This window comes from Lutra lutra, chromosome 5, assembly GCF_902655055.1.
Source record: "Lutra lutra chromosome 5, mLutLut1.2, whole genome shotgun sequence".
In the NCBI taxonomy this organism is placed as follows: Eukaryota; Metazoa; Chordata; class Mammalia; order Carnivora; family Mustelidae; genus Lutra; species Lutra lutra.
Genome location: NC_062282.1, coordinates 162,932,667 through 162,947,679, shown reverse-complemented (window position 1 = coordinate 162,947,679; position 15,013 = coordinate 162,932,667). Strand labels below are relative to the sequence as shown.

The following is a 15,013-nucleotide window of genomic DNA, read 5'->3' as shown; positions in this document are numbered from 1 at the left end:
GTTGCTGCCACATGCCCTTCTTACTCGTTGAAGGTCCTCCCTCCACTCTGGAGTCCTTGCTCCTCAGCCCGGTAAGGCTGTTGGCCCAGTCTGGCCTCCACCCTGGATCACTCACCTCTACCAACAGCTTGAAGACCAGGGTCCGGGTTGTGAGGACAGAGTTGTCTTCGGAATTACGAACCCAGCCTGGGTTTTGTCCTCACTCCAGTTGGTTTTAAGGGTTAGTTTGGTTCCATGCGCACCCCCCTGCAGAGATGGCAGAAGGCCCCATCCTACCCAGGAGAAGCAGAGAGGACTCAGCAGGCAGGTCCCCAGGGGGAGAGTGGGGGGGACATGCCAGAGACAAGTCTGTGCTCCTTGTAATCTAAGCGTCAGGCCCATGTGGGACTGTAGGACACCAGCACAGGGAAGTCCCCCTCCCAACAGTTTCAGGCTGGTTGTACCAGAACATGGGGCCAACACCTTCCCCGGAGAGTGAGATAGGTTTCCCTTAAAATAAGTTTATTTCGGTACAAAGAGTGAGTGAAAGAAAAATAGAAGCGGCTGTATGGGCTCTTCCCAGGCCCAGTGTGTCCTCCTTGGGTGGCACTAGCTCTGTAAGCTGCTGGGCCAGAGGCTGTGGGGTGGGGGGGGGGGTGGGCAGGCCTCAGTCACTGTGGTCCCGGCGCCGCCTCTTGGAACAAGGCGAGCAGTCTACGTCCGAGTCAGAGCCGTGCCTGTGGCGACCAGATCTGGGAAGACCAGGGATGCCGTGAATGTGGGAGGCTGCCCTGCCCCACCCACCAGGCCACCCCAAGGCAGAGGCCCACCTACCCTGCAGAGGTGGGGGGCAGCGGCGAGGCCACCTTGCTCCGATGTGTCTTGTCTTTCTTTTTCTCTTTCTTGTGCTTCTTTTTCTTCTTCTTCTTTTTCTCTTTCCTGCTTTTCTTGTGGCTCTCTGGGCTGTGAGCACACGGCCTCATCACCAGATCTTGACCGCAGGGGCCCATAGCCAGCCCATCCAGCATGCGACACCCGCCCTCCCCCTGCCCACGTCCCATCGGAGCACCGCCCTCTGGGGACCCAGCAGGTAGCCAATGCACCGAGACCATTGGGACAGGTGGGGGTGCAGCCCTTACCCGGGCTCTGCGTTGTCCTCCTCTGACCGAGGCTTCTTCCTAGCCGAGGCTGGTGAGGAGCCCGGCCGGCTGCTGTCCACGCGCTGGTGCTGCGGAGGAAGGTCACTCACTCTGGGCGGGGGGGGGGGGGGGGGGGGGGGCGGGGCTTCGCGGGAGTGGGGGTCCCCGCGGGACGCGAGCACTTACCGTGAACACCGACAGCCCCAGCTTGGCGGCCTCCTTGTCTTCCCGAGACAATGCCACTCGGCCTGCCGAGCCGCTGTGGGAAGGCGGGGGAGAATCCCCATGATGAGACCGACCGGCCCCGGCCTCCGCCAGGTGCTACCTCTGCAAGCCCAGCGCGCCCCGTCCACCCCTCGCCACGCACCTGGAGCTCCCCAGGCCCAGCAGCCGGTCCACTCCCTTCTCCTCGAGGTCCCCTCCTTCCCGCTTACACACCTCCACAAAGTCCTGTGCGGGGGCACGCGGGCGCTCGCAGCAGCTCCACCCCCAACCCCGGGCCCCTGCCCCCACCCCGCCCCCCGAAAGGGCCCCCTCACCTCCTTGCTCAGGCCCGTGGGCTGCTTCCTCACGTTCTTGTAGCCTCTGCGGGGGCCGCGGGCGAACTTCAGGGGCTGCAGGCCGCACCCGGGCCCCGCCCCTCCGTGCCCGCCGCCCCCCCAGCGCGTCCCCGACCCCGCGGGGCGCACTCACAGCGCCGCCATGAGTGCCTCCTGCTCCGCCTGCCGCACGGCCGCCAGCTCCTCCTCCCGGCTCAGTCCCGCACCGTCCGCCCGGCCCTTGGCGTACCAGGTGAGGTCGCGGCCCTTCTGCCAGCGGCCCACCGGAGCCATCAGCGAGTTCCCTGCGGGGAAGCAGTGTCCAGGGCTCGTCCGGCGGGTCGGCGCGCCTCCCGCGTCCCCCGAGGGTGCAACCCTGCGCTACCCAGCACCCGCGGCCCCTCGTTCCCCGCACCCGGGCACCCCCACAGCCCCGTTCCCTGCACCCGCGGCCCCTCGCTCCCCGCCCTCGCGGCTCCCCGTGCACCTACTCCCCGCATCCGCGGCCCCTCGTTCCCCGCACTCGCGGCTTCCCGCGCACCTCGACCCCCCCCTCCCGCCCCCGGGCCCGGCGCCGCGCTGACCCAGGTAGTTCTCTCTCTGTTTGTCGGTCTTCACGTCTTCCCAGCTGAACTGGTCCTGCCCGCCGCGCACGCCGCCCCGGCTGGAGCCGAACATGATGCGAAGCCGCCCGCCGGCCCCCGGCGTCTCGAAGCCCGGCCTCGCCGCTCAGGGCGGCGCCGCTGCCGGCACCCGCTCCCGCGTCGCGCGCCGTGACGTCACCCCTCGCAGGTCCGGCATTCTCCGCGCCCCGCCCCGGCGCGCCTGCGCAGGGGTTCCCGTCCCGCCCCCACGGCCACTCAGCGCGATGGGTGGAGGCCGGGGATTGGGGTCCGTGGACGGGAAGTCTCGGGAGACTTGGAAAGACTCCCAGAGCTCTGCAGACAGGCCCTCGGGTCCCCGTCCGCCTCACCCGGTATGGCGAGAACCCGTACTCAGACCCCCACCCTCAGGAGGGCTGCAGGTACCTACGCAGAGCTGGGCATTGTGGGCGCTGTCAGGCCTGCTTGGGCCACTGCCCCGTGGCGTGGCTTCTGCCAGAATCCCTCTGTGTGAGCCATCTTAGCAACTGCCTATCCCCAACACCCTGCCTGTGACTGCCAGTGCCCACGTGCCCCTTCTGTGCCCAATCTATCCCCTGCTGCCAGTTCCCCACAAGTGTGGTGTGTAACTTGTTCTGCGCAGCAAGCACTCACCAGGCCAAGGAGCGTCTCCCGGAACCAGCGGTGGCAGCGAGCTGGGTGAACCAGCCCAGCACCTGTCCCTGGGAGCCAGGGACACAGCCACCTCCCTCCCTCCCTCCTCTGTCAGGCCCGCACGTCCTTCCCAGCTGCAGTGCAGGACCCAGGTCTCAGAGACGCAGCCTGGATCGAAAGCATGCGACAGGACACAGGTCAGCCCTGGGCCTGGGCCATGCTGGCTGCACTTGCAAAGGTTAAAACTTGCTCCTTTGGTCACGCAGAAGCCTGGCTAGGGGAAACCCACCTCAGAGCAGATAAATGGCAAGTGCCCACAGAATGCCTAGTTTGTCATTGCTGCCAGTGAACACCCCTACTCCTATGGGCCAGGAGCAGCTGGGAGCCCCCGTGAGGGGCAGGGTCCACCCGTGCTGTCTTCCCAGATACCCCGCTCCTCCCACCCCATCCCTGCAGCTGCTGTGCTCCGCCAGGAGAGCCCCTCATGTCCTGAGGCTGAATGGGGGATGGGGTGAGGGGGCTCCAGGGCCCATGGGGGCTGGCTCTGGTTCCTCTTCCTCCTCCTACACTGATGGCCCGCGTGCCCCTCAGGCCTCGTGCAAACACCACAGCCCGACCCAATTCTAGACAACCTGGTTGGCTTGGTTGGCCCCGAAGGAAAGGCAACGTGGAGACGGCTTTGTGAACACATCATGTAAAGACACACCATCCCCACACTTGCATCGCCCACCCAGGCAGCTTCCAGGCCCATCACTTTTTTGTCCAAAACCGCTTGTACTGCTCCACGTCAAAGTCATCACTGAGCTCTGGCTCCTCCTCCTCTTTCTTTCGGAGCTGGGCCTCACGTTTCCGGAACCGTGCCCTCCTCTCTTCTGGGGACAGGGCGTCCAGGTCCACAGGCATCTGTGGGGAGGGACATGTACACGGCTCACTCAGAGGGCTTGGGGCCCTGCCCGTGTCTCCTGCACCTCATTCTCCATGGTGTGGGTGAGAGTTTCTATCTTCTGCTGGGTTCTATCTCCCCTCAGGGCTCTCAATCTTTAAGCAAACACTTCTGTTTGCTTCTCCAACACTGCTACCCAGCAGACACAGCTGCTGTCTGGCCCTGACCTGTTTAGGGAACTCCACTCTTCCTTGTCCCTCTCCTCATTCAGCAGTTCCAGTTCATGGCTGCCGTGGCTCCTGAGCCCAGGAGCCCTGGGAGGGGCGGCTGCTACAGGCCAGCTTGCCAGGACTGTGCCCCAGGGAGTGCGGGCAGGGCGAGGGGCACACCTCAAGCATTCGTCGTGGCTCCCGGTAGCGGATGTGGATGGTGGAACCGTCCTGCTTGACCAGGAGCACGGGGTAGAGGCGTGCATAGGCTTGTCGGTGCACACGCGTGAGCGAGGCCCTGTTGCTATTGGCCTGCCAGGAGGATGTATGTAGGCGGGCATGCACCAGAGCATACCTCCTCAACACGGGCTGCCGCAGCAGGCTGCAAACACACACAGACACACACACACACTGGTCAGGGGCTGCCGCTGGGACCAAAGCGCCCACGCCACCCAGCCCCCATGGGGACACACAGTGACGCATACTGCAGTGGGGCCTGGTCAGAACAGCTTCTGCCCCATGGAAGAGACCACTGGGGCAGACGAGTGAGGTCAGAAGTGCAGCAGCTGGGACCCCAGTGGGCTTAGGGTGCCAAGCATCAGGCAGGAGACGACTTCCTGTCCTGTGGCTCGGACTTCTGCATTCCCCCAGCCTTGCACATCGAAGCCCTAACCTCCACGGGATGACATCAGGATTACGTGAGGTCCTGAAGGCCTCCATGCTGGGACAGGGATCCTTACCAGAGCCAGAGAGCAGAGCACCCCCGGGAGGACTCCAAGCTCGGAAGACAGGACTCAGCAGAACCCAGCCTGCTGGCATCCTGCACTCAGACTTCTAGGCTCCAGACCTGGGGAGGGGGGCTGCCCCACCTATGGCGTTCTGTGAGGGCAGCCTGAGCAGACCAAGACACCTGCAGTCCCCCCCCACCAACTGCCCCCCCGGCATGGCAGACACCTGCCCTTCCTGCACACAGCAGGTGCCCTGCGGGGAGGGGGCCTGCCAGAAGGTGACAGGAGAAGAGGAAGCCCTGTATGCGTCATCTGTCTTGCAGAGCGACCCCACAGCAATCCCGTCCCTTCCAGCCTGGCTTTCCTGCAAACTTGGATTCAGACCCTAGGCTGTCACAAGGCACAACTGCAGAGCTCCCCGGGACAGTGGGCTACTCCAGGGGCAGACACCCACCACATGCCTTTGCCAAGGCATAGCAAGAGCCAAGATGTCCCACCTAAACCATTCCCACTGGCTCTAGTCGCGTCCCCATGCTCTGGGGCCTCTCTGCTCACAGGACAGCCTGGCTGAGTGCCCTGCGGCCGCAGAGCTCCAGCCCAGCAGCACCTACCTTGGCGGCGTTCCCTCCACACCCTGTACTTCCCAGCAACCCCTATGGCTGAGTGAGGGTGTGTGTGGGATACCAGACCCTGCCGTCCTACCAGGAAGAACACACCCTGTTTGCTGGGAAGTCCCGGAGCTGTCACTGGTGCCTGAGTCGATTCTAACAAAAGACCCCAGACCCACTGACAGAGTCATGGCAATGCAGACAGGAGACTGGTGGTAAGCTCTAGCACCAAGGAAGTCTGCAGCAGGCAGGCTGGGTGGGGGGGCGGTGCCCAGGAGCTCGAGACACGGCCACCCCTGAGAAGCCTGGCTGGGCGGGCTGGGGCCGGAACCGTTCCAGCAGCTTGAACATGAACTGTCTTGGGACGAGGGCCCTGCAGCCAGAGTCCCTTGCCTAGCTCCATGTGGACCCACAGCTTCATGTGCCCCACCCCTTTCTCCATATCTCCCAGATTCCACAGGACCCACTAGAAACCCCCCGGCTTGGCTTCTCCGCAACACTGTGGCCACACCATAGTGAGGGTGAGGGGAAGGGCAGGACGGGGGCAATTCTGGGGAACAGCTGGAAGGCATGGCCCTCTGCGAGGAACCAAAGCCAGGCTGGGCTGCAGGATCCCACAGGAACATCACCAGCACCACATGTCTGCTGCCGAGGACTCACAAACCGCTTCATTCCACCCTCCACACCTGCTGTGGCTTCCATCTGCTCCAAGTTAACACACTGGCTGGGAGAGCTCCCCTGATATGGCCCCCCATGATGGCAGTTCCCAGGGGCCCAGAAACCCCTGCTTACTCAAGCAGCCTGCCCGCGGCAGCCATTCCTCCTCAGGGCCCTTGTGGCACGTGGAGGCTCAAGCTCAGCCACTGGCCTGGTGGGCAACCTGCTGGGCAAGGAAAAAAGACATCTCTTTAAAAGACAAGGATTCCCACCAAACTGACCTTCAGGGAACCCTAGCCCGTTAGAAGCCATAGACCCAAGTGCGTCTCCCACGGGGGAGTCGTTGTCGGGTCTCTGCCAGTCCCACTCGCACTTGCAGTCTAGAGGTGCCGGACACCCAAACCTCTGCGTCAGGAACCCCGTGGCCCGGTACAGATCCTTTCCAGCGGGTCACGGAGTGGGGGAAGCCGCTCAAGGACAGAGTGGAACATACACTGTGGGGGCTTCTCAAGACTACCTACTTCCCCGGCATACAGCGGGGTCGGGACAGCGGGATGGACTCGGGGCACCGGGGCCGAGCTCCAGGTCGAGACGGCGGGAGAGACACGGGTTACCGGGGGCCGGACGGCGGGGGAGACTCGGAGCGCCGGGATCCGGATGGCGGGGGAGCCGGGACGCCGACGGCCCGCGACCGCCGACGAAGACAGGCCTCCCGGTCCGCGTAGACAGGGCATCCGCGGGCCTCCCTCCGCCTCCGGAAGCGACCCGCTGGGAAAGGACAGGCTGGGAGACCAGCCGCCGGGGGCGGGGCCCGGCCCACCCGTCGGGAAAACCCGTATCGCACCCACCTGCCCCCCTGCCTGAGCTCCGCAGCAACGCCGAACCCCGGCGTCCCAGCCGACCTGCCACCCAGTCCACCCACGGCCCCGCCGCGACGTCATCCGCGAGCGCTGCGTCGCGTGGAGTTGAGGACAACCCTGAGGGCGGTGCAAGGTCGGCGCCGCGCTACGACGCGCAGCCCTCCGACGCAGGCGGCCGGCGCGGCTCCATGACGTACATCTCCGCGGAGGCCGGGCGCGGCGCTGTGACGTCGCCCCGCGGGCGGGAGGCGGCGGCGGCGGCGGCGGCGGCGCTCATGCTGCGACGCCCGCTGGCCGGGCTGGCGGCGGCCGCCTTGGGCCGGGTCCCCACGGATGGTGAGTGGCGGGGCCTTCCGGGGCGGGCGCGGGGTCGTGCCCCTCGCAGACCGGGATTCCCGAGACGCCGTCCGGGGGTCCCGGCGGGGCGGCTGCTCGCAGGCGCAGGGCCCTGCGTTCTTACGTACGGGTGTGCGGTGAAGCTCTTGCCGAGCCGCCCCGCGGTGGCTATCCTCGGGGTATTGGGGACGCGGCCGGAGGGTGCGCGCTGGAAGCCGGGGCGGCGTCTGCGGGGCGCGGGGGGCAGTCGCGGGCCACAGCCGGGCAGCGCTCCGGGAGGTGGGCCGCATGCCCGCCGGAGCCCCGGGACAGGCGGGTGCGGACGGCCCTGGACACGCGCTGACCTCCCGGAGCTCACGGAGGGAAGCCGTCCTGCTGCTGCAGCTCTCGGGTGGACTTCCGTCCGCACCGGGAGGGCAGGCCCCCGAGGTCCTCGGAGCTGTCCCCGCCCCGAGGGGCCCCCTCTAGTCGCCGGCATGGCCGCGGGGTCCTGCCCAGGCCGAGCTGGTCCTTCGAGCTGTCCCTGCCCTGAGGTGCCCCTCCTGTCTCCTGGATGGCCGTGGGGTCCTGCCCAGACCAAGCTGGACCTCTGAGCTGTCCCCACCCTAAGGGGCTCCCTCCTGTCCCTGTGATCGCTGTGAGGTCCTGGCCCACTCCGCTGTCTGGCACTGCCTAGGTGGTGGAGACGCAAGATCTCTCCCAGCAGTAGGGTGTTGGAGGCCTTTGTTTCTGACTCCTGGGTGTTCTAGGTAGACATCTTCTCTGAGGACCAGAGACGTCAGTCTGGGCTGCTGGACACTGGCCATCTGATGTAACTGGAGCTGTCTGTTTACAGTGAGAGGGAGCGCCCTTCATTCATCCAGGTGCTGGGGCCCCCTCGCTGGCTGTCATTGGTCCTTCTCGTTGGGGACGAAGGGGAGGGTGGAAGCTGAGGTGTTCCTGGCCAGCGTGGGGCCCAGGGGTGCAGGAGACAGGCTATGATGGGCTTCCATGGCCGTCCTGCGAGTGCCCTGTGAAGGCTTCTAGGCAGCACGCCTCCCCAGCGTGGACTTCCTGGAGCCCTCTTGTCACACAGAGACCTTCTGGACGCCACAGGGCTCTGGGATACCTGTGGTTTCCTCTGCCCGCCCCCCACGGCCAGACAGGCCCTCTCACAACCCAGGTCGTGGCCGGGCCTGGCACAGGTGCCTTGCACTTCCATTTCCATCCTGGGAGAGCCTGGGGACCAAGCCCCCCATCTTTGGCTGGAATGAGGGGCATTGGTAGTTCCTGGACACTGGCTTCTAGGGGTTCCGAGGGTGAATGAATGCTGTCAGTTTCTTTCCGACCACAGCCAGACTGCTTCTTTGGTCTCGGAGTGTAAACCATTTCTGGTTTTTGCCCTGCATCAGGTGTAGCCAGGAGGAGCGTGCAGATGGCTTGAAGAGGATCGTGAAGGCAGTGGCATTATGGTGTGATCGGGGGTGGAAGGGGGTGATCTCCATGTCCAGGAGGAAGGGTGTAGTCGTGAGGGTGAGGTGCTGCAAGCCTCTAAACTCTGGCTCCAGGTCCCTCCCTGGCCCTGCCGGTGCCAGCCTCAGTTTCCCCTGTGTGAGCCAGGCTGGCCCCCTCAGAGGGCCTGGGCTTCTTCCTGCTCCACCCCTTTGATGCCCTGCCCTGCCCACCCCTGCTGGAGTCATTCACAGTTTCAGAGGCCCCGGCTTCCTAACCAGGAAGGATGCCCCCCCTTCCCCCCACCCCGCCGGGAGAGGAAGTGAGAAGATGCCACTGCACCGTGGTGACCCACTTCCAGCCAGGCTTCCAGAAGCTTGAGTAGCCAGGACCTGTCCCCCTCCCCCACCCGGCCCATCTGGGGGCCAGATACCACCAGCCTCTTTGGCCCTGGTCCAGCTGGGTGTCACGTTTTAGGAGAGGGCACACGCCCTTTCTGGGTATGCTCCTGTTGGAAGTGGGTTTGGGTGGGACTGTGCCACCGTGGCCCCTGGACACGAGACCAGGCTTCCTGGTGTGGTCTGTGTGAGCTTGTGTCCAGCTGAGCTGGTGCTTGGGCAAGGAAGGACTCTGTGCCCTTGTGGGGCCCAAGATGGCCAAGCCCCACCCCTGCAAGACGTCAGTGTGAGGCGTGTTCTTACCAGCCGTTATCATATGGTAGACCTTGAGGGAGGGCGGAGAGACGCCCAGCCCTGGGCAGGTCTGGAGCCTGGGCTAGAGGCCCAGCGGGGCTGGGAGCACAGCCTGTGGGAGAAGGCGGGCAGCGAGGTGTTGGCTTAGAGCCAGGCAGAGAGTGAGCTAGCACCCTCGGTGGACCCTGAGTGAGCACCGCTGCTCACAGCAGTGCTCTGGTGGGTGGCGGGCCTGGGACTCCCAGAACAAGATGGACGGGAGGTTGCGGGTCGGACCTGTGGGACCCGCCCTGTGGGTGGCAGGCGCTGGGACTTCTTGTTCACCTTGCAGCCATGTCCCAAAGACACATGGGAGACGTTGTCTTTGCTGGTGGATGTGTCGTCTGCACACATTGGAGCTGATGGAAATCCGGTCCTGCCTGTAGGCATGGGACTTTATAGTGGGGAGCTGCAGGGCTCCTGGGCATATGGGGGGGCCTGCGGGGACATCCTTGGCCAGAGGTGCCTCTTCACATGGTCCTGGATGGGAAATCCCTTGAGTTCCTCTGTGCCTGGAGGTAGGCGCTCCAAGCCAGGTCCCGAGGTTCCTGCCATATCTGCTGGATTTGGAGTTTGGTGCTGTGAACAACAGCTAGACAGGCCTTCTGGTCCTCTCCAGGACCATAGCTCAGAGGAACCTGAGTTCCCACGGCACCAACACCCTGCAGGTCCCGGGGAGACGTGTGGAGTCAGAACTTTGCCTGCCGGGGGCCAGGTGCATGGTGGACAGGTCTCAGCCCTCTCTCTCCACCATCCTGCACCCTTCCTTCCACCCCTGCTCCACTCTCCCCATCCCTGTCCCAGCACCTAAGAAGCCAGACAGACCCAGGGTGATCCTGCCCAGGCAGGGTCTGGGGCTGTGGGTGTGAAAGCCAGGATGCCATGTGGAGCTGGGAGTCTAGCAGGGCCGTCCTTGAGCTGGACACCGGGCAGAGGGGTCGGTGGAGGTGACTCTCCGTGTGTGGTGACCAGCTCCTGTCGCGTGTCCTCAGCAGGGGAGGCCTCCTGCTTCCCGTCCTTCCAGGGCCCATGCAGAATAGCCGAGCTTGAGCCAGATTACTATGTTGGCCTACATCGAGGATTAGGAGAGCAAGTGGCCGGGGCGGGGACACAGGGCAGCCCCAGGGCGGGTGCAGGCTACTCCAGGCAGAACCCCGCAGGGCCCAGCCAGATGGAGTGGGTCCAAGCCCCCACAGCGCGCCCCCCCCGTGACTCCCTGCCCCTCCACACGTGGCTCACCACGGGGCCTGGTGGGCACAGGGCCGGTAGCAGCCTTTGCTCTGTCCTGGGTGGAGGGGCCGGCCGCCTAGGGAGGGATTTAGCGCTCAGAGGGCGGGAGCCTGCCCGCCTGGGATTACCACCCCTTCCCAGCTCTTCAGAGCCGCCCAGCAGCTCAGAGACCGCATCCCAACGGGAAGTGGATCGGAGGTGGGTCCACTGGGGAGTGCTGAGGGTGGTGGGTGGATGCGGAGCTGGGGGCTGGGTCCTCTGCAGACCCCGCTGCTCCTGGAGCCAGTGCCCGAGCCCTGCGCTGCAGGCTGTCCTCCTAGTTGAGTATGCAGAGCTGGGGGCCGGGTCCTCTGTGGACCCTGCTGCTTCTGAGGGCCAGTGTCCCAGCCACGTACTGCGGGCTGTCCTCCTGGTCTGCAGACCCCACTGCTCCTAGGGGCTTCCCAGAGCCCACAGACCAGAGGGTTGAGACACTGGGGTCCTGTGGGGTCCGCCCTTACGACCCGACGGTCATTCTGAGAACAGGCCTTGGGCTCTTCTGACTTGACGGAGCCTGTATTGTGTGTAGGGCCAGGAGCTGAGGTCCAGCAGTGGACCGCCAGGAACCACACATTGGTGCTGTCGTGTGTAGCAGCTAGCTGTTCCTGGGGGAAGCTCTGTCCTCATCCAGGGCCCCCACTGTGCCCCACGCAGGTGAAGGTGTTCCTCAGGCCGCACTGATGTCTCTCTCCCTCCCCGCAGGGATGTCAGGACCACGGCCTGTCGTGCTGAGTGGACCCTCAGGGGCCGGGAAGAGCACCCTGCTCAAGAGACTCCTGCAGGAGCATGGCAGTGTCTTCGGGTTCAGCGTGTCCCGTGAGGCTCTGGCCGGGGGCAGGGAGGCTGGGGGGGTGTCAGCCCTGCAGACCTACCCCAGGGGGTCCACACACACACCCACACGGGGAGGGGGTGCCCTACACACTGACCTGCACTGGGGGGTCCATACGCACACACATGGGGAGGGGGTGCCCTACATGCTGACCCGCCCCAGGGGTTCCACACGCACATACACACACACAGGGAGGGTTTGCCCTACATGCTGATCCACTCTGGGGGCCACATGCACCCACAAACGGGGAGGGGGACGTCCTACATGCTAACTCATCCTGGAGGACCCACACATACACACACAGTGGATGGTCCCCACACTGCTGACCCTGACTGGCACCACCCCCAACATACACACACAGAGTACAGTCCCCACAGTGCTGACCCTGACATTCACACGCGCGCACACACACACACACACGCACACAGGGGACAGTCCCCACACCGCTGACCCTGACTGACAGCCCCTAACATACACAGGGGACAGTCCTCACACTATTGACCCTGACCGGCAGCCCCCCACACACACACACATGGGGGACAGTCCCCACACCGCTAACCCTGACTGACAGCTCCCCCAACATGTGGGCTGAGCCAGGCCCTGCTGGAGACTGTGGATGGGCTGTGGGGGCTCCGGGTGTCCCAGAGTGATCAGGGCTTGTGCTCTAGATACCACACGGGACCCACGGCCTGGAGAAGAGAATGGCAAAGGTGAGCTGGGCCCTTGGCGTCCCTGTCTACAGGGTGGGCAGGTTCAGGGGCCTACAGCAGGCTGGCTGGGTGGGGCCGGGCTGAGGTTGCCACAGGTGGGCCATGCTGAGAGGTGTGCTGCTCTCTGTGCCCCCATGTGTAGTCGACTTTGACGTCACAGTTGTGCCACAGGCATCCCCTGTAGTCTCCACAGGACTAGAAACATCCGTTCCCCACCCCACGCCCACCCTGCCTCTGAGGCTGGCCATCTCCAGGCCCCCTGGAGCCTCTCCCCAGAAAGCCCGTGATTTCTGACTCACCATGGCAGGGATGGTGTGAGAAAGTGCCATGTGTGCCTGTGTTCCCTGCTCAGCAGAGCACAAACGTCTGCAGGGAAGCCGACTCTGGTCGCACTTGGTCCCCGAGCACCCTGGGGCTTTGCAGAGGTCAAGCCTCAGCTGGCCCTCCTTGCAGATTACTACTTCGTGACCAGAGAAGTGATGCAGCGGGACATCGCCGCGGGCGACTTCATTGAGCACGCCGAGTTCTCGGGGAACCTGTATGGGACTAGGTGGGCTACTCTGGGGGCCTCCCCTCCTTCCCGGGTGCTCTCCCTGTGGCTCGACCTATGCAGGGGATCCTGGGTGGGTTCTCCGGGCCCATTGGAGTAAGGTGCCCACCATGCCAGGGTCCGAGACGGGGCAGCAGTTGGGGCTTTCCAGGCTGCCTTAGCACCCCTGTGTCCACCTGGCCGGCCACCGGGGAAACCATAGGCCCCTCGGACAGGTGCACGGCAGGGAATCCTGGTCTCCAAGGTGCACAGGCCATACTGTGGCCTGTCTTCCCACCAGCCAGTGGCTGGCGATGGAGTGCCCTGCCCTCTGCTCCCCTGCCTTCTCCTGCCCTCCGCTCCCCTCCCCTCCCCTCCCTTCCACTGCCCTGCCCTGTTCTCTTCCCTCTTCCATCCTTCTCCACTCCTCTCCTCTGCTGTACTCCCTTCCTCTCTTCTCCTGTCCTCTGCTCCCTTCTGCTCTACTCCCCTCTCCTCCACTGCCCTTCCCCCTGCTTCCTGGCCCTGCTCTCTGCTCCCCTCTTCTGCCTTGCCCTCTCCTCCCCTCCCCTCTACTGCCCTCTCCTGCTCTCCGCTCCCCTCCCCTTCCCTTCCCTCTCCTGTTCTCCATCTCTTCCCTTCCCTTCTGATCTGCTCCCCTCTCTTCCCCTCCTCTCCTCTGCCCTTCGCTCCTCTCTGCTCCCCTCCCTGCCCTGCCCAACCCCATCCAGTCCAGAGTCTTTGCCAGCTCTTCCTACCGGGCTGACAGGCCCAGAGCAGTGTCCTGGGCAGTCGGGCCCAGCCACGCCTCTGTGTGCAGCCTGTCCCTGAGCCCTCTGATGAGGGTGAAGCAGAGACCCCATGAGACCTATCTTGTTCCATCCTAGGACCTAGGTATAGCTGGGCTGTGACCCAGAGGGGGGTCACTGGGGCTGTTGGGCAGTGACAGCTAGGGCCCTCCTACCACAAGCCACAGCCACTCCTCAGCCCAGCACACATGCTTCCAGAAAGGTAGAGGAGATGCTGGGGTATGGGGAGGTTCCTGCCTTCACTTCTGGCCATGCCCACGCCCAGTGCAGGCCAGTGGGGAAGGCGGGAGCCCAGAGCATGGGCCGTGATGGTCCTGTAGAGGCCGTTTGAGGCCTTGGGGGGTTACTGGATCCAGGCAGCCCCACTGAGCAGTCCCTGCCCCTCTGTCCTCCAGCAAAGCAGCTGTGCGGGCTGTGCAGGCCATGAACCGCATCTGCGTGCTGGACGTGGACCTGCAGGGTGTGCGTAACATCAAGAAGACGGACCTGCGGCCCATCTACATCTTCGTGCAGCCGCCCTCACTGGACGTCCTGGTGGGGGCGGGGCGAGGCTGGGGAGGGCAGGGGTGCAGTGGCCTCGATGAAGCCCTGAGGGGGGCCTGGGGGTAGGGCAGGAGATGCCCTGCGACCTCAGAGGCACTGACCACCCCCCACCCCCCGCGTGTCTCAGGAGCAGCGGCTACGGCAGCGCAACACAGAGACAGAGGAGAGCTTGACCAAGCGTCTGGCTGCTGCTCGGGTGGACATGGAGAGCAGTAAGTGTGGGCTCTGGCCATTGGGTGTGTCCCCATCTTCTCTGCCAGCATGGGTCGCCCCGCAGCAGGGTCCCAGTGGAGGACTGCAAGGGCCTGCCCTGACCCTATCCCCCCACCCTAGGCAAGGAGCAGGGCCTCTTCGACCTGGTCATCATCAACGACAACCTGGACACGGCCTACCGGACCTTGGAGGAGGCGCTCTCCGAGGTGGGCTCTGCAGGGGGACAGTGGGCAGGGTCAGGCCGCGTGGCCCATCACCCCGACCCTGGGGGAGACCCTCCTTCTCTCTCCATGGCAGGAAATCAAGAACGTTCAGAGGACCAGCTGCTCCTGAGAAGGACGCCCGTTGTGGACTCCCCTCAGCTTCCGCCCAGTTGGCCGAGGCTGGAGGACCCTGGCCTCCCCTTCCCCCTCTGCCAAGGATCTGGGCCAGTGTCCTAATAAAGAATTGCTGGGTAACAGTGTCCAGGAGCCCAGACATCCCATCTGTGGCCAGGGGTTTGGGGCCAGGGACCAGGCACGCCTGCACGGTGGACCCCCAGTCCTGGCGACCAGGCATCTAGTGGTCTGGGCACCCCCAGACTCCCTGTGCCCACTTCTCTGGGGTTTCCTTTGCCCCATCTTCATGTCAGGGAGAGCGGGGGCTGCTGGCTGGGCAGGTGGGGTCCCCATAGCTGGACTGGGGCCCTGGCAGGCATGGACAGACCCGCTAGATGGCAGCTGCCTCTCTCATTGCCTCGTGGAGATGCCATGAGG

At 64.6% G+C, this 15,013-nt stretch overlaps 3 protein-coding genes across 13 annotated transcripts; 1 reads left to right on the top strand and 2 right to left on the bottom strand.

The window, feature by feature from the left end:
* Positions 1–480: 480 nt before the first annotated feature.
* On the bottom strand, positions 481–2,446 carry C5H1orf35 (chromosome 5 C1orf35 homolog). Of its 2 annotated transcripts, XM_047729037.1 has the most exons (8): positions 2,242–2,442; positions 1,812–1,962; positions 1,658–1,703; positions 1,486–1,568; positions 1,305–1,377; positions 1,119–1,207; positions 814–942; positions 481–731 (listed from the first exon to the last, which is right to left on the bottom strand). In XM_047729037.1, exons 1-8 carry the CDS (start codon positions 2,333–2,335, stop codon positions 647–649), a joined length of 750 nt encoding a protein of 249 aa, XP_047584993.1. In that variant the 5' UTR covers positions 2,336–2,442; the 3' UTR covers positions 481–646. The 2 variants fall into 2 exon arrangements, with proteins under 2 accessions (XP_047584993.1, XP_047584994.1); XM_047729038.1 differs by lacking the exons at positions 1,486–1,568; positions 1,658–1,703 and having other exon boundaries at positions 2,242–2,446.
* Positions 2,447–3,591: 1,145 nt separating this feature from the next.
* Positions 3,592–6,986, bottom strand: MRPL55 (mitochondrial ribosomal protein L55). 6 transcript variants are annotated; one of them, XM_047729044.1, is made up of 4 exons: positions 6,847–6,986; positions 6,134–6,221; positions 4,186–4,387; positions 3,592–3,816 (listed from the first exon to the last, which is right to left on the bottom strand). In XM_047729044.1, the coding sequence occupies exons 2-4, from the start codon at positions 6,157–6,159 to the stop codon at positions 3,664–3,666; spliced, it is 381 nt and encodes a 126-aa protein (XP_047585000.1). In that variant the 5' UTR covers positions 6,160–6,221; positions 6,847–6,986; the 3' UTR covers positions 3,592–3,663. The 6 variants fall into 6 exon arrangements, with proteins under 6 accessions (XP_047585000.1, XP_047585005.1, XP_047585002.1 ...); XM_047729049.1 differs by having other exon boundaries at positions 6,859–6,984; XM_047729046.1 differs by having other exon boundaries at positions 6,134–6,224; positions 6,847–6,978.
* A 47-nt stretch (positions 6,987–7,033) lies between these two features.
* GUK1 (guanylate kinase 1) lies at positions 7,034–14,721 on the top strand. 5 transcript variants are annotated; one of them, XM_047729035.1, is made up of 9 exons: positions 7,070–7,194; positions 7,944–8,057; positions 11,328–11,441; positions 12,123–12,164; positions 12,618–12,714; positions 13,898–14,042; positions 14,173–14,257; positions 14,379–14,464; positions 14,556–14,721. In XM_047729035.1, exons 3-9 carry the CDS (start codon positions 11,330–11,332, stop codon positions 14,589–14,591), a joined length of 603 nt encoding a protein of 200 aa, XP_047584991.1. In that variant the 5' UTR covers positions 7,070–7,194; positions 7,944–8,057; positions 11,328–11,329; the 3' UTR covers positions 14,592–14,721. The 5 variants fall into 5 exon arrangements, with proteins under 5 accessions (XP_047584990.1, XP_047584989.1, XP_047584988.1 ...); XM_047729036.1 differs by having other exon boundaries at positions 7,076–7,194; positions 7,948–8,057; XM_047729033.1 differs by lacking the exon at positions 7,944–8,057 and having other exon boundaries at positions 7,035–7,194; positions 13,898–14,036.
* The last annotated feature ends 292 nt before the right edge of the window (positions 14,722–15,013 follow it).

What these genes read in the sequence shown, in the direction of transcription:
- MRPL55 (XM_047729044.1), bottom strand. Translation starts at nt 6,159, where the DNA reads ATGGCTGCCGCGGGCAGGCTGCTTGA. An exon ending in GCCGCGGGCAGGCTGCTTGA is followed by an intron (nt 4,388 to 6,133) that starts GTAAGCAGGGGT and finishes GTGTGTTTGCAG; the next exon opens with CCTGCTGCGGCAGCCCGTGT. An exon ending in AGCCACGACGAATGCTTGAG is followed by an intron (nt 3,817 to 4,185) that starts GTGTGCCCCTCG and finishes CCCTCCCCACAG; the next exon opens with ATGCCTGTGGACCTGGACGC.
- GUK1 (XM_047729032.1), top strand. Translation starts at nt 7,047, where the DNA reads ATGACGTACATCTCCGCGGAGGCCGGGCGCGGCGCTGTGACGTCGCCC. An exon ending in GGGCCGGGTCCCCACGGATG is followed by an intron (nt 7,195 to 11,327) that starts GTGAGTGGCGGG and finishes CCCTCCCCGCAG; the next exon opens with GGATGTCAGGACCACGGCCT. An exon ending in TGGAGGAGGCGCTCTCCGAG is followed by an intron (nt 14,465 to 14,555) that starts GTGGGCTCTGCA and finishes TCTCCATGGCAG; the next exon opens with GAAATCAAGAACGTTCAGAG.
- C5H1orf35 (XM_047729037.1), bottom strand. Translation starts at nt 2,335, where the DNA reads ATGTTCGGCTCCAGCCGGGGCGGCGTGCGCGGCGGGCAGGACCAGTTC. An exon ending in CTGGGCCTGGGGAGCTCCAG is followed by an intron (nt 1,378 to 1,485) that starts GTGCGTGGCGAG and finishes GCCTTCCCACAG; the next exon opens with CGGCTCGGCAGGCCGAGTGG. An exon ending in TGGGGCTGTCGGTGTTCACG is followed by an intron (nt 1,208 to 1,304) that starts GTAAGTGCTCGC and finishes CTTCCTCCGCAG; the next exon opens with CACCAGCGCGTGGACAGCAG.